Genomic DNA, 20,825 nt, shown 5'->3' with positions numbered 1-20,825 from the left:
ATTGCAACCACTTAAAAAAAATAGTAAATTCAATTAATATTTTTTTTCAGTGTAATGGAAAAAGGTTTTTCAGATCATTAAAATGTTCTTCACACTAATAAAAAATAGTTCTTTTAAGAACTGTTCACTGAAAGTTTCTTTGGAGAACCCAAAATGGTTCCCTTTTGGAACCTTTATTTTTTAAGGGTGTATAAAGAAACTTTTGTGGAATGAAAAGATTCCATGGATGTTAAAGACTCTTCATGGAACCATGTATGCCAAAAATGACCTTTATTTTTTAAGAATGTAGCTCTCAAATCTTATTTACACTTCTGCATTTTCAAATGTATAAAAATCGAAACCACAAGTTTTCAACAATAAGTTCAAGGCAAGGCACGGCAAATTTTATTTATAGAGCACAAGTTTAACACAACTGTAGTTGATCCAAAGTGCTTTACAAAAAATAACTGAATTTAAAAGAGAAAGGAATGGGAGACAACAGAAAATAAAACAAATATCAAAAATAATTAAAATGTAATTTCATAAAACACAGATTAAACTATTCAGAGTAGATACACAACATCACTCAAATGCTAAAGAGTAAAAATAAGCCTTTAAGCTAGATTTAAAAGCATCCAATGATGGAGAAGCTCTGATGTTCAAAGGTAGACTGTTCCACAGCTTTGGGGCCACTACTGAGAAAGCTCAATCACCTTTTGTTTTACAATGTGAACGTGGGACAGATAAAAGTAACTGATCACTAGATCTTAAAGACCTAGGGGCTGTATATGGCTTGATGAGATCACAAATATAATCCAGGGCAGAATTATGCAATGCTTGTATGCAAAAAGAAGGACCTTAAAGTCAACTCTAAGTTTTATAGGAAGCCTGTGCAATGAGGGAAGGACAGGGGTGATATGATCCCTTTTCTTAGTTCCTGTTAAGAATCTGGCTGCTGCATTTTGAACCATCTGTAATCGAGACAGTGTATATTGAGGTAGGCCAATGTACAAAGAATTACAGTAATCCAAATGAGAAGAAATTAGTGCATGAATTACTATTTCAAGGTCTTTACTAGAAAGAAAGTGTTTCACCTTAGCCACTGATCTGAGATGAAAAAAGCTACTCTTTACAACTGCATTCACATGCTTATCAAATTGGAAAAGAGGATCAAAATGAATTTTTTGCATGATTGTGTTGGTTATTACTTAGAAAACTGTGTTTTAATGGAATTGTTAGTAGCAGCAGGGTCCAGTAGAAGCACTTCAGTTTTATTTTCATTCAATTGTAAAGAGTTTTTTGTCATCCAGGTCTTGACTTCATTAAGGCATAAAAAAAAGATGATCCAATGAAAAGTCATTTCCTGGACTGATTGGAAGATATAGTTGGAGGTCATCAGCATAACAATGATAATTATTTTTATGTTTCTGGAGTATTGAGCCCAAGGGGAGCATGTAAAGGGAAAAGAAAAGAGGGCCAAGAATGGATCCCTGTGGAACACCACAATGGATAGAGGTGCAGACGGTGAAGTAAATGACCCAATATTTACAGAAAAAGTCCTTCCCTTTAATTGTGAGGTGAACCACTCTAAGGTTAGGCCCTGAACTCCAACAACACACTCCAGTTGTTTCAGAAGAATATCATGGTCAACAGAATCAAATGCGGCACTTAGATCTAAAAGTATCAGGATAGCAGATGACCCAGAATCAATGGACAGCAGAATGTCATTTGTAACCTTCAGCAATGCCGACTCAGTGCTATGCAGTGCTCTAAAACCAGATTGAAACGGGTCTAAATATTAAAAGTATCCAGGTACGAAGTAAACTGTGAGAGTGCAACTTTTTCCAAAACCTTTGAAATGAATGAGAGTTTAGAGATAGGACGATAATTGTTATGCACAGTGGGGTCAAGATGAGGGCCTTTCAATAGGGGCTGTACGATATCTATCAGGTATATGCATATCTCAATATTGACATCAGGAACTGAGCAAACAATTGGACTAAGAACAGAATTTATGGTTTTGAAGAGAAGGCAGATTTATCAGCATCAAATATTTCACAGATATGTACAGAGAAAACACGAGTCAAAACAAGATCCAATGTATGGCCTCCGTTATGTGTAGGACTGGAGACCGACTGTACAAACTTGAGTGAGTCCATAAGGCTCATGAAGTTTTTAACCATAGGTTTGGATGGGCAGCAAACATGAATGTTGAAGTCCCCTATGACCAACAACCTGTCACAACGAGACACTTGATTAGACAGAAATTCAGAGAGCTCATGGATAAATGTCGTACTGACTTTAGGAGGTCTATACACCAGGACACAAAGCAGAGGGCCATTTAGATCCATTTTTAGGAGTTGTGCCTCAAAACTGAAAGAGGTATCAACAGGCAGAAGTCTACATTTGAATGAGTTTCTAAAAACATTGGCTAAGCCACCACCATGTCCACTTGGTCTAGGACCTAGAACAGTCGGAGGGGGATAGCTCGCCAAGAGATGAAATGTCACCATTCTTTAACCATGCTTCAGTAACAAATAAAAAATCCAAGGCGTGAGAAGTAAAAAAATCATTTAAAATAAAAGTTTTATTTGACAGTGACTTAGCATTCACTAGAGCCATTTTGACTGGAGATTTTGACTGGAGTTATCGTTGAGGATGTGGTAATGCCTGATAGAGCACCCGATGAAACATATTCCAGACGACGGAGGTTTGTAAAGTTTACGTTTCCATCCTCATAATGTGTTTTTGTATGTAGCTGGCAAAAGGAAGACCAAACAACAGGTATAGTACATCCAACAGCTGAAATTGTAGACACAGTCTTCGTGCATTGTTTGCGACTGGAACCCCGATGTATTTAACGAGGCCGACAAGCAATTCCAAGCACAGCACAGTGATTGTAGATTCCGACGGGCAGTTTTGACCGGGTTTTAGAGTTTAGCTGATGCAAGTCCAGGGACGAATAAAATGACATATTATAATTCCACAAACCGGAAGGCAGTATAGAATCCTGGAACAGTGCGCAAAAATCAGTAAAAGAAGATAAGAAGCCCACGACGAACATCAGAAGGAGAAACATCCTACAGCCGCGTATACTCAGCCAGATTTGAAAAAACCCTGCATTAGCCAGCACACCGAACAACTAAGCCACTTCACAGTGCAAGTACATGGAAAGGCAACCCTTTCTAAGACCACCTCCACCAAAACTAGTGTACGACCGACAACCGACACTCCGAAAGAAAGTGTTAACTTACTCACGGAGGACGGAAGAACAGCCCGTTGCGTGGTGGCGAAAGCTCACGTTTGGCAGGTAATACAGCTTGACTGAAGGGATTATCCTGGTCAGTTTGTAAAAGTCGCGTTGGAACAAAATAAAACCAAAACCAAATGAGATAAAATAAAACTCGAAAAAACAAACAAACTCCAGCGATCAAGAGAACTCAAAACATGTACCGGAGAACAGAGGCAGTCAAACACGCCAGTGTTCGCTCAACCGGAAGCATTGCGGAAGCGTTCAGATAAACTGAGGTTGAGTAGTTGATGATTTGTTTTATTTTCATGTCATGAGGGACATCCTTACGCAGCACTGTCAGATTTCAGCATGTTAGACAACTGCCAAGAATAATAATATTAGTCCTATCTGAAATAACATATTTTTCCGCTGCAGGCCCTCGTATAAATGGAAACGACAGGTTACCCAAAGAGTTCCATCAATGTCAAAAAAGAGAAAAATGTCTCTTTTGTTTGATCACCTGGACCCCTGTGAGCTTGCCGAACATCTGACCTATCTGGAGTACAAATCCTTCTGCAAGATAATGGTACGTTTGTGAGTACAGGTTTTGCTATCATTGTTGGGATGAAAGTGCTCTAATTGTCTTCAGAAGAGATAGAAATAGACCAAAAAATGTCCTAATTAAAATCTAAAAGTGCTGAAAGTGTCTGTCATGTCTGGGTGGAGTGTTAAGCTGATGCATTTATTTTTATCTTATATTAAGAACCTGATGAGAATGAGTCAACACATAGATATCCATACAATCTTGAATATGCAGTTGAGTGCACGAGTTTGCATTTAACCCTCTGGGTGTTGTTTGCTCATTTTTTATAGTTGTTATGGTTTTGTATCATGTTTTACTTCATCGGAATGGTATGAAACATGGACATGATTTGAAAAGGTTAAATGTCCCTGAAAAAAATATTCACACTTGTTTTGTTTGCATTGGAGATGAATGGGAGGTTAATTTTATCTAGTGCAAGGGTTTGGTACTGCGCCCAAACTAAATCTTACTGAAAACTCATTTTTTGAGATATCAACCTCAAATTTGGAACATAACTTGTTTAGATTTAGGGCTTTGATTTTGTTGAGTAAAACATCTTCTGGAAAATATATATTTCATAAAAAATTAAAAATATTATTTTTGTGCATTTTTCATAATAAACTTAAACTTCTATAACTTATTTTCTTCACTTTTTAAACTTCACTTTAGCAATAATCCAAGTGTCTTCTTTAAAAAGAGACCAAATTTAAGTCTCTTTGTGCTCCAAAGCATTCAAGATATGACGGTCTATGCTCAAAAAGTGGTTAACAGGTAATAAATATATCACAACTATTGCATAAATATAATAAAATCCCCTAAAAATATTAAATATAAAACATCAATCTAAAATATAGTACATTCATTTTATTGAATTTATTTTAAAAATCCTGTAATTTCTAACTGCCATGTGAATAACACCTTAAGTTTAAAAAAAGACTTTATTTTTAGAGAGCATTCAGAAATTTCTTAATGGTGACTTAATGGGAATGCTAGAAAATTGTTCTTACAACATATTTTTGTTATCTGTGATGAAGTCATTATGTCAAATACAGTCTGTGACCATCTGTTTAATGTGTGTTTCAGTTTCAGGATTACCACAGCTTTGTGATGCATGGCTGTACGGTAGATAACCCCATCCTGGAGAGGTTTATTACGCTCTTTAACAGTGTCTCACAGTGGATTCAGCTGATGGTTCTGAGTAAACCCACCGCGCCGCAGAGAGCTGCTGTGATCGCACACTTCTTACAGGTTGCACAGGTCAGGAACTCTAACTTGTTTCTACTTTACATCAGGCATCTATGTATGTCTATCAAAAAAAAAAAAATGTTTGGTACATTTGTACTTATGTTATTGCAAAACACTTTTGCCACAATTGAGATGGGCTACAGGTAAGATTAGGGACAGGCTTCATGGTATGAGTAGGTTTAAGGATGGTTTAAATTATAAGGTCAACTGTATAATTACAGAAATTAATTGCAGATGTAGTTATATATGTGACTACGTGCAAGTGTTTTTACAGTTTTTTTCAACTGCTTACACACATTTTCAAAACTTTGCCTCTTTTATTCAAATCCAAGAATTGCACACACAAAATGTAAAACGCCTCACATCTCTTGCAAAATGAAGCTCTGCATTCAAAATATCGCAAACACATCTCAAAAGCAAACCCCTTTGCCATAAGATTCATTCCTGTTAGATTTTTGTGTGTTACATAGAGAATTGTGTGTTGTGTTTGCCAAAAGGGTTTTATTCAATTGAAAAGTCTGATAATTAGTGTATGGTTTTGCTAATTTGGTGTGTGCTTCTGGTGTTTTGAGTGTCAGCTTTCAGAAATTGTGTGCCAAGTAAAGATTTTGTGTGTAAGCAGTTAAAAAAAAATTATGAGGGTGAGTAAATGTAAAATTAAAATATACCTTTACTGTAAAGTGGGACCCTGCTGTTAATCAGATTTTTGAGCTTATTTAGGTACAGAACGTATTGGCACATTTGGGCTTGTAAGTGCTTGGTCTATGAATTCTTTGTGTGGTTGAATTGATAATTTATAGGGTTGCTAACACCACTAGTACAGTTACTAGTAGTAGTTATAAGCACATATATAACAGCTGCTTAGTGCAAATCAGCAAAAATCCATCTGGGAAAAAAATAAAACCAAAGACCTACAAAACATAGATTCCTGGTGTAGACCTTTAGTACAATGACAGCTAGACCCATGTGACTTTTCTTCTCTTTGAATTTTTCAGAAGCACAGTGGGGCTCCATCGCCCCCTGCTCTTGTTCCTCCTGATGATCCCTTGTTCTCTTCCTTCTTATGGGCCCCTGAGCTCTTCCTCTTCCAAAATATCACTTCGACTGCTGCTTTATATCTTTCTGATCTTTCCCTTCTCTTTCACAATGTTTCCTGCCCGATTTGTTTTCAAATCGAGTTCTCTTTTTCTTTAAAATACTTTCCTCTCTCCATCCATCTCCTAAAAGCATGCAGGCTCGATGAATATTTAGGGGCCAACCACCAAATGTTTGCACAAATTTGTATTTTTATTAAGGGTTCAAGTACCAAAGTGACCGAAACCATGAGTCAAGACCCCAAACTTAGTGGGATGCTCTCCAATCTCATCTACTCGTCAGGCACACATATTTATACATCTATCCGACACTGTCAAAAATGATTTTACAATGTTGTAAATAAAGATTATTGGAGTATGTTTTACGAGAAAATACTATTTCAGTCTTTTTACATTTGATGGAAAGTGTTACTGCTATTTCTTTGAAAATCATTTGTGAAATTTACTAGCAATTTCAGATAAAAAAATTGTAAGTAAATCCTTTTTTATTGTAGGTGCTGTTTTAATTATCCATTTTAAGTTTTAGCCAGCAGCTCTAACTAGTCCCTCCAGACTTTTTTCTGATTTTTGTGGCCTAAAATGACTGATTTTACTGCGGCTTTTCTCAAAATTTGTGGTGATATTTGCGGCATTTCTTATTGTATTGCAATGAAAATATACCACAGACAATATTCTTCTGACATTGTTAGGACTTTTCTGACTTCGAGAACCATCATAGGGCTCCAGACTAACATTTGAGGACACCAGCACCAGTCCCATTAAGTTCTACAGAAGGTGGCACCAGCACCTAACAGTAAAGTCAAACATATTAAGGTTCTGCAATATATAAATATATTGTGGAAACTTAAATTCCTGTAGAGCTGCTGTGCAACGATTTGTATCGTAAAAAGCGCTATACAAATAAACTTGAATTGAATTGAATAAAGCACTCATGTACATCTCGGAGATGTCTATTTGATGTCTGCATTTACATATGCAAGACATATTTTTTAGGGTGTTTGCTCATCTGCAATATGTCTCTAAGACGTTTCCTAAAGGTACCCTTTAATTACTGCCTCTTACATGTTAGGGCCTGCTTTACATGTCAGGTATTCTGCTTCAAACAGATCACGGTTGGAGTTTTTCAACTTGGTATAAAGCGTCCACACAAATCACAATGTCAATTATGTGCAAACTGCAACAGTAGGGTCACATTTGAAATCTGTTATCTTAAACTTGAGAATAAAAAATCAAGTTTTAAGGTTTCCAAAAAATCCTGGAAAGTTTCAAAAATTTTGGACTCTTTGCAGCCCTATTTAAGATTCTGCACTTAAATGGTACTAATCAAACTAATTATTGCCTATATAGTGAATGGCATACAGTTCATCCTATGTAAAAGTATTTTATGTAGCCATTAAACTGTACTTAACATTGCTTGCTTAGAAAGTATAATGATAGTTGTATTAATAATAATACTAAATGTAATTTATCATACATAATCAAATTTGTGGTTTCATAGATAATAAATAATATAAAATACTGTATAACCACTATACTAAATAAATACCTTGTAAATAAATTTCTTACCTCCAAGAGTTAGATATATTTGCAGCTTTCAGAGCCTCTTAATAGCATGAGTGTGTTCTTTGTGAACTATTTTTATTATTTTAATTCAACTTAAAGGGCACCTATTATTCAAATAGCAAAATTCACGTTTACATGTTGTTTGAACATAAATTTGTGCTGGCTGTGTGTGAACACAACCACCCTATAATCATAAAAATCTACCTGCTCTTTTTTTTAATCCCCATAAATCATAAGCAGCTGTTTGCAGAATCTGTAAAATATGACGTCACATTTTGCAAGCCCCACCCACGACTGTTGACGTACACTGCCGTATTAGCAGAGACCCCGCCCTGAGTGAGCCGCACACAATCTGCCATGTTTATCTTCACGCTAGAGCATTTAAAAGCAGCATTAAAATAAGAAATGTCTTCTTATTAAAGCTACAGAAGTTATTGAATCAAGAGAAGTGAATGATTTTCTGCTTTTCTTTTATTGTTTGTGTCATATTAACAGCGTAGAGAACAGTATAGATACAGTATATTACGATGCTGTCACTTAATACACAGATCTAATATAAAAATGCAGTTTCTTTCCCAGACATAACCGACTGTGTTTTTGTATCTTATGTGTGTTTTTAACATAAATTTGTGTGTATTTAACAGTTTAAACGCAATAAGACATGAAAGAGAACTAAGTTTAGTACTCGCATACCGTGTTACAGCTGCTTTCTGTGTGTGTACTTCAGATGTGTCTGCTCAGAAAACCCTAAATCAGATGTTTAAACTAAAATAGTTTAAAGTGCATGCTTTCAGCGCAATAGACACAATAATCAAATTTATTTTGGCAGAGTATCTGAGATACTAGCTGTAAAGGCACAGCCCTAATCTGGAAAAGGGGACGGGGAACAGCAGCTCATTTGCATTTAAAGAGACATGCACGAAAACAGCGTGCTTCTGCTTCTACTCAAAATAGGCATTTTCAAACTGATATAATAAATGATCTGTAGGGTATTATTGAGCTGAAACTTCATAGACACATTCTGGGGACACCAGAGACTTATATTACATCTTGTAAAAAGGGGTATAATAGGTGCTTTGAGATTTAGTCAACTTCATCCTTTCTTTCTCACTAATTCACGCTCTATAGAAACTACTGCAGCTGCAGAATTTCAACACGCTGATGGCGGTGGTCGGGGGTCTCAATAACAGCTCCATCTCTAGGCTGAAGGAGACACAAGCACACATCAGCAATGAAACTAATAAGGTACATACAACACCTATCACCATACACATACATCAGACCCAACATGATTATTTCAGACAAGTACCATCTGAATATCTCTTTCAGATATTTAACAGTTTGCTGGATCTGCTGACATCCTTTGGAAACTATAGTCATTACCGGCGCCGATTCGCTGAATGCACTGGTTTCCGATTCCCAATCTTGGCTGTTAACCTCAAGGACTTGATAGCTGTTCATGTCGCTCTTGCGGACTGGACAGACCCACAGAAGACTCACGTCAATTTGACTAAAACTCAGCAACTCTACGCCATCCTGCAGGAATTGGCACTCGTGCAGAACAATCCTCCTAACATCGAGGCCAACACAGACTTGCTCAATCTTCTTACAGTGAGTGCATGTATTTTATGTATAGTCTTAAAGGAGTCATATGATGCTATTTTAAAGATCATTATTTTGTGTATTTGGTGAAACAGAATATGTTGACTTGCTTTAAAGGTGCCGTAGAATGCATTGATACAATATTATAAATTGTTCTCTGATATCTACATAGAAGGTATGTGACTTAGATAAGGGATTTTTTTTTTTCCAGAAACAGTTTTACATGTCGATTTACAACCCTAAAATTTCTCCCCAGAATGAAACGGTCTGTTATTGGCTTATTTGGAAGGGTCATGAATAATAATTTTGAGCTCTGCTCTGATTGCCGGCTCATTTCAGTAGCTCACAGAAAGGAAACACAGGGAAAATATATATATTTCAATACTTTCTTGCGCAGTTATAGCGTTGGGTAAATAAAATGCGGGCTTTGAAACTGCTTTGGAATGCATGATCGCGTTTTACTTTCAGTTTCGAGATCGCACGTACTCTGTTTATACTATAAAGCGGCAGCACTTACCACACATTTTACAAGATCAGATGGTCAGTGGTGCTCAGGATCTGTAAATCATCCTCAGGCATCTCTTCTTACTCTGTTTATATGGTAAGTGAAATCTTTTGTACTGCAGTGTAACAAGCTACCGCTAGCAAGGAGCTAACCATGTCCCTTTAGTGGCTCGCGTAATTTTATTAGAATGCGTTTTTTGTTTTCCGTGCCTTTCTGAATACAGACACCAACCCATCCCTGCACTTCACATCCCTTGCACATCCTGGAACATTACATTTATTTCCATGATCTGCCATTTTCGCTGTAGTCCTTGCTTGTATTTCTTCACAATACCTGCAGAACGTCTGATGGTTCGGCTGGCGGCTGGCCTAGAACAATGGCGGGTATATGCAAATGTTGTGGGCGTAACTATTAGTGATCCCGGCTGTTACGTAACAGTTGGTGTTATGTTCTGATTCGCCTATTTTTCAGTGGTCTTTTTTATTCACGAAATGTACATAAGAAGGAGGAAACAATGGTGTCTGAGGCTTACTGGATGTTATTTCCATGTACAGAACTCTTATTATTCAACTATGCCAAGGTAAAGACAATTTTCCATTCTATGGCACCTTTAATGTTCAAAAAACACATTAGTTTTCAATCACTGTACATTCTTGTAGGTCCTCTATGCCCCGCCTCTCTCAAACGCTTAGTTTTCTACAAAGCCCCTCCTTCCAACAAGTGCAGTCTGCTCTGATTGGCCAATTGACATAGTGCATTGTGATTGGTCGAACACCACAAGCACACGTCAGAAATGTAACGTCCCTTGCTATATTCGCGAGCTTCAGTTTTCAAGTTAGTTTTATCAGTTCAAGCCCGAAAGGGGAACAGAGTCGCGTGACAAACAGTGATGATGCTCGTATGTATTTGCAGTACACAAGCCGCGGTTAAGATGATTTCTGACGGGTTGTACACGCTGTGATGTGACCCTGTTCCCCTCACACACACACACACACACACACACACGATGCGTTGCACAAAACTCAGCATTTGAACAGTCAATAGCAAATATTGAACTAATAACAAAACATACTTACAGTCGCTGATTCAGAGGAGCCAGATTGTCATAGAAAAGTCGTGGAATAGGCCCTCTTTTTTTTAGAAATAGCCTTCGTGCACAGCCAGCCTTGTACTCTACCAGGTTCATGAAACTGTCATCCATAAAATGCGTTGGACAAATTTGGGTTGTGCTGTTGTGTTGTAAACAAATCTTAACCAATGATTCCTAACTGCATCTACTTTCGGAAGGCCAAATAAAGTGCTTTTGCTTTCGCCTAGAAACACATAGCGTCTCCTTGACATGGCTGCATCAACATTACTGCGGTTACTGAAACCACACCTTCTTTCTTTGCGTGAACATTTGGGCGGCATTATGCAAATAATTCCACATCGTGACGTAGACATGTGGGAGTGTGTTTTAATGAGGCATTTTAGGAGGGCGTGGACAAGTCTTAACTTTTATAAAGAATATCTCTTTGGATTTGAGACTTGAGTCTTTGCAACTTCAGGGATCTTATCTATGCATGAACAGCTTGCAACTTGAAATTGCATCATATGACCCCTTTAATGTGATTAGGATGAAACTGAATGATTGAATGGGTGTCTATTTGTAAAAACTCATATTATTGGCTAGTTTGAGAAGATATATTGATTTCCACCATAGAGTGCTGCAGTGAAAATATATTTTTGTAGGCCACCCTGTAAGTTAGCATCTCTCAGGCTGTTTTCAGTTGCACTTTATTTTAATGTGTCCTTGTTACATTGTAATTATACATTTAAGTACTGAGTAATATTAATTGACTACATGTACTTACTAAATGGTTAGGGTTAGGATTAGGGTTTGGCGTTTGATTATTTGCATGTAATTGTGCATAATTTATTGTTATTACAATAGTATGTACATGTAACGTGTAACAAGGACACCTTAAAATAAAGAGTTAATAAGCTTCTGACAACTTATTTAAAATACATTTTCCCAATAGTTTTTTCCCAAAAGCACGATTAAACATAATGAGGCTGTGAAAGCGACTAGTGCGTAGATGAGTTTACCTGTTTGATGTGATCCTGTTTAACTTTTTAAGACAAGTAAAAGCTGTAAAAAAAAAAAAAAATCACAAGGTGGTATTACTAGTGTATTTTATGTTGTAGAATAAAACTTGAAAATATCTTGAGCTTGTGTTAAACGCAGACCTTGTTTCAGATATTTGACCAAAACCCATTGAAAAAAAAACCTTAACTTCAGAGTTTTTGCATATAAAACTATGCAATCCTTGCAGTATTAATTGGAAGATGTGTGGACTGGACTTCAACTTGCATATTCCATATTCCTCAATCTGTTCCACCTGTCCACACACAACACGGAAAACAAGTTTTGAAAAGTCTTTATTATGGAATGTGTTTAAAAAAACTTTTTTTTTGCTAATGGCAGAGTTTTGCTGCTGTAAAGCCAAAAATAGATCAATTTCACCGTTGCCATAGCATTGCCATAGGAACAACATATTTTTTAGTCCTCAGAACGTGCACAACTCTACATAGAATCTCCTGAATAATTACAGTAATTGCAGCACTGGGTGAACAAACCATGAGAATTCATGTCTGATCAAAAGCTAACCATTTCAGAAACTACAGGGACAAACATGCATACAGCAACAACATTTTTGATGAGTCTCTAAACTTTCATAGCCCATTTGACTCTTACAGTTTTTTTTTTTGTTTGTTTGTTTTTTATGGAAGCTTGTTTCTGCCACTGAATAGAAAATTAGAATGGTAACTGTGACTTTTTTAGAATTGCACAATATAAACTTTTTGTGCAAACAATCGAGAGTTATAAAGTCATATAAAGACGTAAACTCGCAATTCTGAGAAATGAAATTGTGACATCACTTGCAAATTGTGAGTTTATAACAGTATTGCAAGAAGAAAAGTCAGAATTGTGAGATAAAAATTCACAATTACCGTTTACTTACTTGCTTATTTATTTATTTATTTATCTACCTACCTGTTGTCACGCCCCTGGACTGTTTTGCTCCCCATGTGCTCCGTGACCCAGCTTTTTCCCTCGTATTGATCGTGTTCATTTGATTCAGCTGTGTCTCATCATTTTACCCCTCATTTAGTTGTGTGCTTAAGGTGTTGTCTACCCTTGATTCCCTGTCCAGTATTATTCATCTATGTGCTATGTGTGTGCCTGCCTGCCCTGTGATTCCCCGAATTGGAAGATTAAAGACTGTGTATTTGTGAACGCTCCTACGTCTCCTCGTTTCCTTGCTCAATGCACCCTCCCAGTAGCGTAACGTGACACCTGTTGTTACGGGGCTGACGAGACGTGAGACGTGCGGATCCATATGCAAAGCTTTATTGTGAAACATGGTCAGAAAACAGGCAGGGTCAGAGACCGGCAAACAGGTATGGCAAGGGCAAGACAGAGCAATCCGTGGAACAAGCGTGGGTCAACGATCAGCGAACAGTATCCAAAGGGGCAAGGCAGAGAGATAATCCAGAGTCGACAGCAATAATCCAAACGGGGGGCGAACACAGTCCAAACGGCAAGGCAAAGGGGTAAATCCAGGAAACACGGGCAGGGTCAGACACGGCAAGATAAACAAGGCAAGGCAAGACAAGACTATAAGAATGGCTCTGTAAAGTTGCTATCGCTGAATGAGAGATAAACGCTAACAATACTCGGCCCAGAGCAAGAGGAAGTCCCAGGTTAAATAGTGAGTGCGTGATTGTGAAATGAGCATCAGGTGTGTGTGATGAGTGAATGGTGACAGCTGTGATCTGTGCAATGCATTGTGGGAACTGTAGTCCAGTGTGCTGTGTAGTGTGAGAGTCAATGTGGTGAATGAGTGACATTTGGTGGCGAGTTAACGGAAGAGCATGGCCAGGATTCGTGACACCTGTGGTGGGAATGGGCTCCATAGTTTTTTTCCTCTTTAAAGACTTTCCATTTGAATAAATAAAAAGTTATGATAAACACACACACACAAAATCAGAGTGTATCTAGGATATAATGATAATAATGTATGCATTCTTCCTAAAAAGTTATTTTATTAATTTGCAATTGATTGAATCCTTATGTGTAGGTGTCACTGGATCAGTACCACACAGAAGAAGAGATTTATCAGCTCTCATTACAGAGGGAACCCAGAGCTGCAAAACCAACGGTCATTATTATCCAGCCATTTATATTTGGTTAATTTTTATATATTTATTAATTTTGGTTAATTTAATTACAGTAATGTATCATATATTTATTCATGTTCATCAATCCGAAATGTAGATGTTTGGTTATAAAGAAATTTATAACTTGCAGTAATTCACAGTAATAAGTAAACTCACAATATATGTGAAATAATGTGACTTTTTATTTTTTGATTGGTGGATCAGAACTCAACCTCCTCCTCCAGTCCAGCTCCTAAACAGCCGTCAATGATTGATGAGTGGGCAGCGTCAGTCAAGCCTAAAGCTGATCCTGCTATCATCAGCAAACATATCGAGAAAATGGTGGAAGTAAGAGAAGAAAACAAACATTTTTTTAATTTTAATGTGTCACTTTTGTGTCAAATCCATTGCATCACTTGAGTCGAGCCTTTACTAAACCGTCTTATTTACTGCTGCAAACTCCTTGATTTACCATGCACTTCTAGTAATTTGCTTGACAAAGAAATGTGTGATGGAAATTTCTATTTTATCCATCAAATTCAGTCTCTGAAACCTTTTTTCTTAGTGGACATTTGCACAGGACGTGTTCTTGTATTCTGTCTATGATATTTTGGCCGTAGCATTGTCTTACTGTTTTTTTCAGCATCTCACAACCTGAGCACTGCTTTTTTAAGATGCTCAAGATCTTTATCTTTGAAAAACACATCTTGAGACTTCAGGCTTCTATTTTTGAACTAGGTCAAGTCTAGTTTTTAGTTGCCGATGTAGGATTTGTCAGTAATGGGGCTTAGTGCAGGGTCAAGCTCCTTTCAGCATTTAAGATGTATTATTGGAGATACATTTTTTTTTTTATGTTTTCTTTTCATAGTCTGTGTTCAAGAATTTCGACTCAAACGGCGACGGCTTCATCTCACGTGAAGAGTTCGAGTGTATCAGGAATAACTTCCCTTATCTCAGCAAGTTTGGAGAACTTGATAAAAATCAGTAAGTGTATTGATGCCAAACGAGAAATGTGGTGGGCACAACATTTCAAATAGTTTTGTTTTCCAACAATACCATTTTATTTAAAAACTACATGCATGTTTGTCTGGTATTGTGTGGTCCTTAATGTTTCTCTGTAACCATTTACAAAGTAAGCAAGTGTATGCTCAGATTTTAAAAGTCGTGTAATGTATTCCACTAAGTCTACAACCCATAGGAAGATGTCATGAGTTACTGGGCCTTTTCCCTTGTGATGTTCATAAAGCACCTCTTTCATGGGAGTTGATTTGTTATGAGGTGCCCCACTAACTCTATGAAATATGCACATGAACTCAGTTTGCATTGTTTGGATCTTCTTGACTGTTTCTGAGTGTCTGTTTTTCTCTCTCATTTAATGTTCTGTCTTTCTCCATTTATCAGGGATGGCAAGATCAGCAGAGAGGAGATGATAGATTACTTCATGAAGGCCAGTTCTTTGCTCAACTGTAAGATGGGCTTCATACACACCTTTATTGAGACCACATATGTGAAACCCACCTTCTGCGAACACTGCGCTGGCTTTGTAAGTATTGCATCTTGTGTTTTCTGAGATGGACAGTTTTAGAAACTAGCTCTAGCCTGAACACATTGCCTTTGATCTGCTGGTTTATTTATAGCATAGTGTGGTGTGTAGCTGTGTAGTATTTGTTGTACCCCAGTCCCTTCCACTGAGTGTATGTGGTACTTTCAGATCTACCTGTGTGTGTGTGTGTGTGTGTGTGTGTGTGGCCTCTGATGTTGTGTGTTTGTGCTCTCCCTTTCATCTATTGTTTAGATGCTGTGATTCTCTTTCTCTCTCTTGATCTTTGTCCCTCCCTCTTCTCTTCTCCATACTATTTTCCACATCCTTTCTGCATCTGTCTTTTTCCCTCAAAAATAACTTATTTTCTTCTTGCTTTAAGATATGGGGCTTTTATAAACAAGGATACAAATGCAAAGGTAAGAGAGAGCTGTATGTGTGCGTGTTTGTAGTATATTATATATTAACTATAGAAAACATTGAATTTTGGTATATTATATTAAACTATAATGTTTTAGTAAATACCTTTAGTGTGAAGGTTAACTGTATCAATATTGCATTGTCCTGTTGTCTAACACTTCCTAAAGATTTTGTGCCTTATTTTCTTACAATTTCCAGAAGTCGCAGTGGCCTCTGAGGTTAAATGCGGAAATGATCATGCATAGAGTTCATTACAGTGCATGGGCATTGGAGCTTTCGAGCTTCATAAAGGATTCAAAAGGACTGTTGAATTATCATGAAAGCATCCAATATTACTTCTGAAGTCATATGATAGCTTTGGGTGGGAAACAGACTGATATTTAAGCTGTTAACTCAAAAACCGCACCAATCAGATCAATGAATCATTCAGACCAGTTATGTGAAGTGTATCAGATGATTCATTGAAATGATCCAACTCTAAATAATTATTTGTTCTCTAAACTCATGAATGTGCTGAGGAGAGCTAGGGTGGATGTCAAGGTTTGCAGTAAACAAATTCAGTCAGTTACTCACACAAAGCTATTATATAGTTTTAAAGGACTTGGATTATAGCACAAGTAATATGAACTGCTTTATGATACATTTATGGTGCTTTTGCATCTTTTTAAGATTAAAATCTCCCCAATCCCCCTTGAAGCTGTGTCAGATTCAAAGTTAAACCATATTTGAAGTATAAATGACATTATACGGCTCAACGCTTCAATGGTATTATTTCTATGAAGTGGTGACAAAATGAGCTTGGCAAAGTATAGCACAGGGAGCAAAATACTCTCAATAAGTCACAGTTTATTTGTAATAAAAAGAAAGCCTGGCTAGGACAGAGAGCAGGCGTAATCTGTGATGCTGTTGTGTGTGTTTGAGGATGCCAACCTAGTTAGTGCTGCCTGTAGCCTATTGCCTATGCCAGGATGGTTCTGACTTCTATGACTTTTATAATGAATAAATCGTGATTACTAAGAAGGAGTATCGTTTAACTGTTAAATACTGTAATGTAACATTGCCAAACAATTTAGCATACTTATGAATATTGGCTACTACTTTTAGTAGTAAAGGATTTTTTCATTTACCAATATCTCTAATAAGGAGAAAAAAAACATCTGTATCTCCGATTCGAATGGCCGCTGTCTCAGCCGTTCCATGTTTGTATTTCGAGGAGGCCTATACATACTCTTTGTCTGAGTAAAAAGAGATACATGGTCAGGATAGCTGGTGTTAACATTTAAGTGAGAGACAAATGAGTAAAGTGAGGAAAATAAAGGATCTGGAAGAAATTTGTCACACTTGTAGAGTTTTTAGGGCTTGTTGACGTGTCACTTAAGTATGTAAAAAAGCTTAACAGCAATTAAATGAAATGTATTATAGTTTAAATTTATATTAAATGCAATTAATATACATAATATTAATATAAATGCATTTTATATTAAATGTAACTTGATGAATTAGAGTGCTTTTTGACTCACTTAAGTAGGATTTAAGTATAATACTGTATGTAATTTCATAATTCTGTTCACTTTGAAATATGGTTGAAGTACTGCTGAACATACTGACAAGCATTTATGATAAACTAAAATATATTTTAATGTCATTTCTTTTCAAACTTGTATATCATGTATTTAAATATATTGGTAAATACACATTTGCAATGAAATTGCACTTGAAATATTTTAACTTTAAACGTAGTATATTAAAAAGCATCACAGTTAAAATTATAATCAAGTGCTTTAGTGTGTTAGTAAACATGTTAAAATAAAACATGAGAAAGATTATTAAACATAATCATTTAAATGTGTTCTTAATTATAAAACGTGTCTCTTAAGTAAGTGGCCTTTTATTTCATGATCATGTTTTCTGTTATCTTAAAATATACTTTGAAGATCCAAACTTTGAAGTGCACTGTCTACATTACTGTCTTTTCAGCTTTGTCCACCACCCTAAATACTAACACTGCATCTCTCTCTCTTTCTCTCAGTATGTGGTGTGAACTGTCATAAAGCATGTCATGGACGCCTGACGGTCGAATGCCGTAAAAGAACGAAGAGCATCAGTCATGAGACACCACCGTCACTGCAGTCCAGATCCTACAGCTTTCCTCTGCCCAGCAATGCCCCGTCTAACCTGCAGAGCACAGGTACATCCTCACACACACACACACACACACATATACATCACATAACTGCAGAACCTAGATGAGCTGTGTTTACCAGACTGTCTCTGCCTATTTCTGCTTGTTCTTTGTTCTTCAGTCATCACAGAAGAGGATGTAGATGCAGCTGAACAGGGTGTTTTTGACTGTCACCTCTAAACTGGTAAACCAGCATTCTGCATCACTACATAAATACATTTCTCAGAAAAATAAAACAACCATTTGAAGTTAGTACATTACACATTATATTGTATTGTTAACTCAATATTATTAACTGCCCTCGTAAAAAAGTAAAATACATTTATTTCATACTAAGTATGGTTCAAATCTGTTAACATTTTATTTGAACTTTATTTGGCGTACTACTTGTGCACAATGCGCATTTCTTAATATTAAGTCTAAAATGTGTTTTAATGTCACTTTTGATAAGGATTGTACAATCTTTGAATAATATCGGTCTTTAAATGCAAGATATTTAAAGTGTACCTGAAGCGTACTTGCAATAGTTCCACTTTAGCACAATCTGAATATACTAAGTATGTCTATAATTGGACTTCAGCTCTACTTCTGCACAATTAAAGTGCATTAAGCACAATATTAGTTGTTCCAATTTAGCAGACTATGCCAGTTTAGTATACTAAAAGTACAATTGCAGGGCATTTTATTAAGTATATAAACATGAAAATGTATTTGTAGTATACTTTGTATTTCAAATACATTTAAGTATATTTATTTTTCACTAGGGTGTACAGATTTTTGTCTGACTTCACAAATGATCAGCATGTCAACAAGGAGTCTTGTGTTGAGGCAAATTTCTTCCAATCACACCTAGCCCAACAATGTTGAAGGAAGAAAAGCTCTAGAGTTAGGGTTGAACTGTGGGATCACAGCCCGACACACGCGGTGAGACATGGACATGCTGCTATCTGCTGGACTGAAGCTGCAACTGATCAACCAACTCTTCCTTGCTGAATGTAATCTCATGCATATCTCAAAATCTCAAGCATATTTGTAGGATTCATCATTATGGTGTACATTCTTCCCAGGTTGATTGAGATACATTGTAATCTTACTTTTATAAATAAAAAATTGAAAAGAAAAGAAAGAAAGAGAAGGAGGAATTTTCAGTGACTCTGTTCTGAGGTACAGAAAGGTTTTTTTAAGTACTTTTACTGTAGTAATAAGATCTTTTAGTGAATGCAGCTAAATTGGAGCTTAATGTCACCAAAGCAGTTGTGGCTGAATTTCAGTGTAAACTCATGGTGGCATAGATCAGGTGTGTTTGCATCTAAAATATTATGCAATCAACTGTAATGTTCTTTAATCCTTTGAATTTATTGAATCAAAACGGGGAATTTTAGTTTTCTTCAAATGAATGTATGTTAACTGCAATAAAAGAAGTAGTTGATATTCCAGCTATAGCTGATGCATGTGTTGAATGCTGTAAAAAAACAATGATCTGTATATAAAAAGGATTATTAGAATTATATAGAATTAAAAGGCCCTCCTTTCACTCCACAAATATTATGTGTGAACAAGATTTTGAAATGAAACAACGAATTTCTGTAAACACAATGACCGAAGATCCGCCCGCCAAAGTTTGTTTGGTTGTTGTTTTTTTCCGGCTGCATATCTGAGTATTAAACACTAACTGCTAAAGAATCTGAGTTAATTGAAAGGGTCAGGCACTCATGATGGTTTGGATGTAATCCAAATGATTAAATGGCTCCATGCACCAATGGAGATTTTACTGATTTCCAATACCTTATTTTAGAATACTGTATTATAAAATTATTGATATAAAAAGGAAAATGGCATCTTCATGGGGAAATGACATTATCATGGCCTTTTGCTAAAGAACTCAATCTTATAATGAATATTCTTGTGGTTCTGTGTTCAAAAGATGTTAAACATCCCTTTTAAAAAAATTCTAACTCTGTTGTGAGATGCCAAAAACATCATCTGTTTCACAACACTAGGTTCATGTTTCAAATTTGAGAATATCCTGTTCTCTCTGTTTTTTAATGTACTGCATGTTGTAGCATTAGCTGTTTAGATAAAATTCTTCCAATGATCTGAGAAACTGTTCTTATGTTAGTTAGGCATGTAACATGTTTTGTATGCATATTAACTGACATGTACTTTTCATATATCCTATGCTGTTTGTTGAATGTTTTGTTTTTATATGTGCAGTGTTTTGTCATTAATTAAAAGAGAAAGGAAGATGTGTTTATAGTGAGAATGTATTTTCCATTGAAGTAAATCTGTGGTATTGCACACTGAAATATGTTTGTTCTGTAATACAAAAGATGAGGTTTTTTCTTGGTGATGATTGAATGTATTTTTCTCATGCAACCAACTTTTTAATGTGCAGGTCTGTAGGATTTTTTCAGTTACAATAAATATTGATGAGTGACTACATGAGCATGACTTAATCAATTCAGTTTAGACTGCTGTTTTGGGATTAAAAATAAACGCATTTCTTTTGCAATCAGAATGTGATATAGTCAGAAAAATAATTGACAGACTTCTTAGGCCATATAGTTGGGGGGGGGGGGGGGGGGGGGTGTCAGATTTACACCTAAATTGAAATTCATCAGCTTTCGCAAAAACATGAATGTCAGTGAATAATGATATTGGCTCTGATAAAATGAAG

General features: G+C 36.4%; 1 protein-coding gene across 1 annotated transcript in view; it reads left to right on the top strand.

The window, feature by feature from the left end:
- LOC306884317 (RAS guanyl-releasing protein 2-like) overlaps positions 1–20,590 on the top strand; it is a 38,551-nt gene extending 17,961 nt beyond the window's left edge. Inside the window, exons 6-17 of the mRNA XM_079440066.1 lie at positions 3,647–3,797; positions 4,878–5,051; positions 8,825–8,941; positions 9,026–9,307; positions 13,928–14,008; positions 14,232–14,354; positions 14,875–14,990; positions 15,408–15,549; positions 15,929–15,965; positions 17,996–18,154; positions 18,270–18,332; positions 18,913–20,590. Coding sequence (XP_079296192.1) covers positions 3,647–3,797; positions 4,878–5,051; positions 8,825–8,941; positions 9,026–9,307; positions 13,928–14,008; positions 14,232–14,354; positions 14,875–14,990; positions 15,408–15,549; positions 15,929–15,965; positions 17,996–18,154; positions 18,270–18,328 — 1,441 coding nt within the window. The 3' untranslated portion in view covers positions 18,329–18,332; positions 18,913–20,590. The remainder of the gene's footprint in view (positions 1–3,646; positions 3,798–4,877; positions 5,052–8,824; positions 8,942–9,025; positions 9,308–13,927; positions 14,009–14,231; positions 14,355–14,874; positions 14,991–15,407; positions 15,550–15,928; positions 15,966–17,995; positions 18,155–18,269; positions 18,333–18,912) is intronic.
- The last annotated feature ends 235 nt before the right edge of the window (positions 20,591–20,825 follow it).

Source organism: Barbus barbus, assembly GCF_936440315.1.
Source record: "Barbus barbus genome assembly, chromosome: 2".
NCBI classification, from domain to species: domain Eukaryota; kingdom Metazoa; phylum Chordata; class Actinopteri; order Cypriniformes; family Cyprinidae; genus Barbus; species Barbus barbus.
This window is presented reverse-complemented; position numbering and strand designations above follow the sequence as displayed.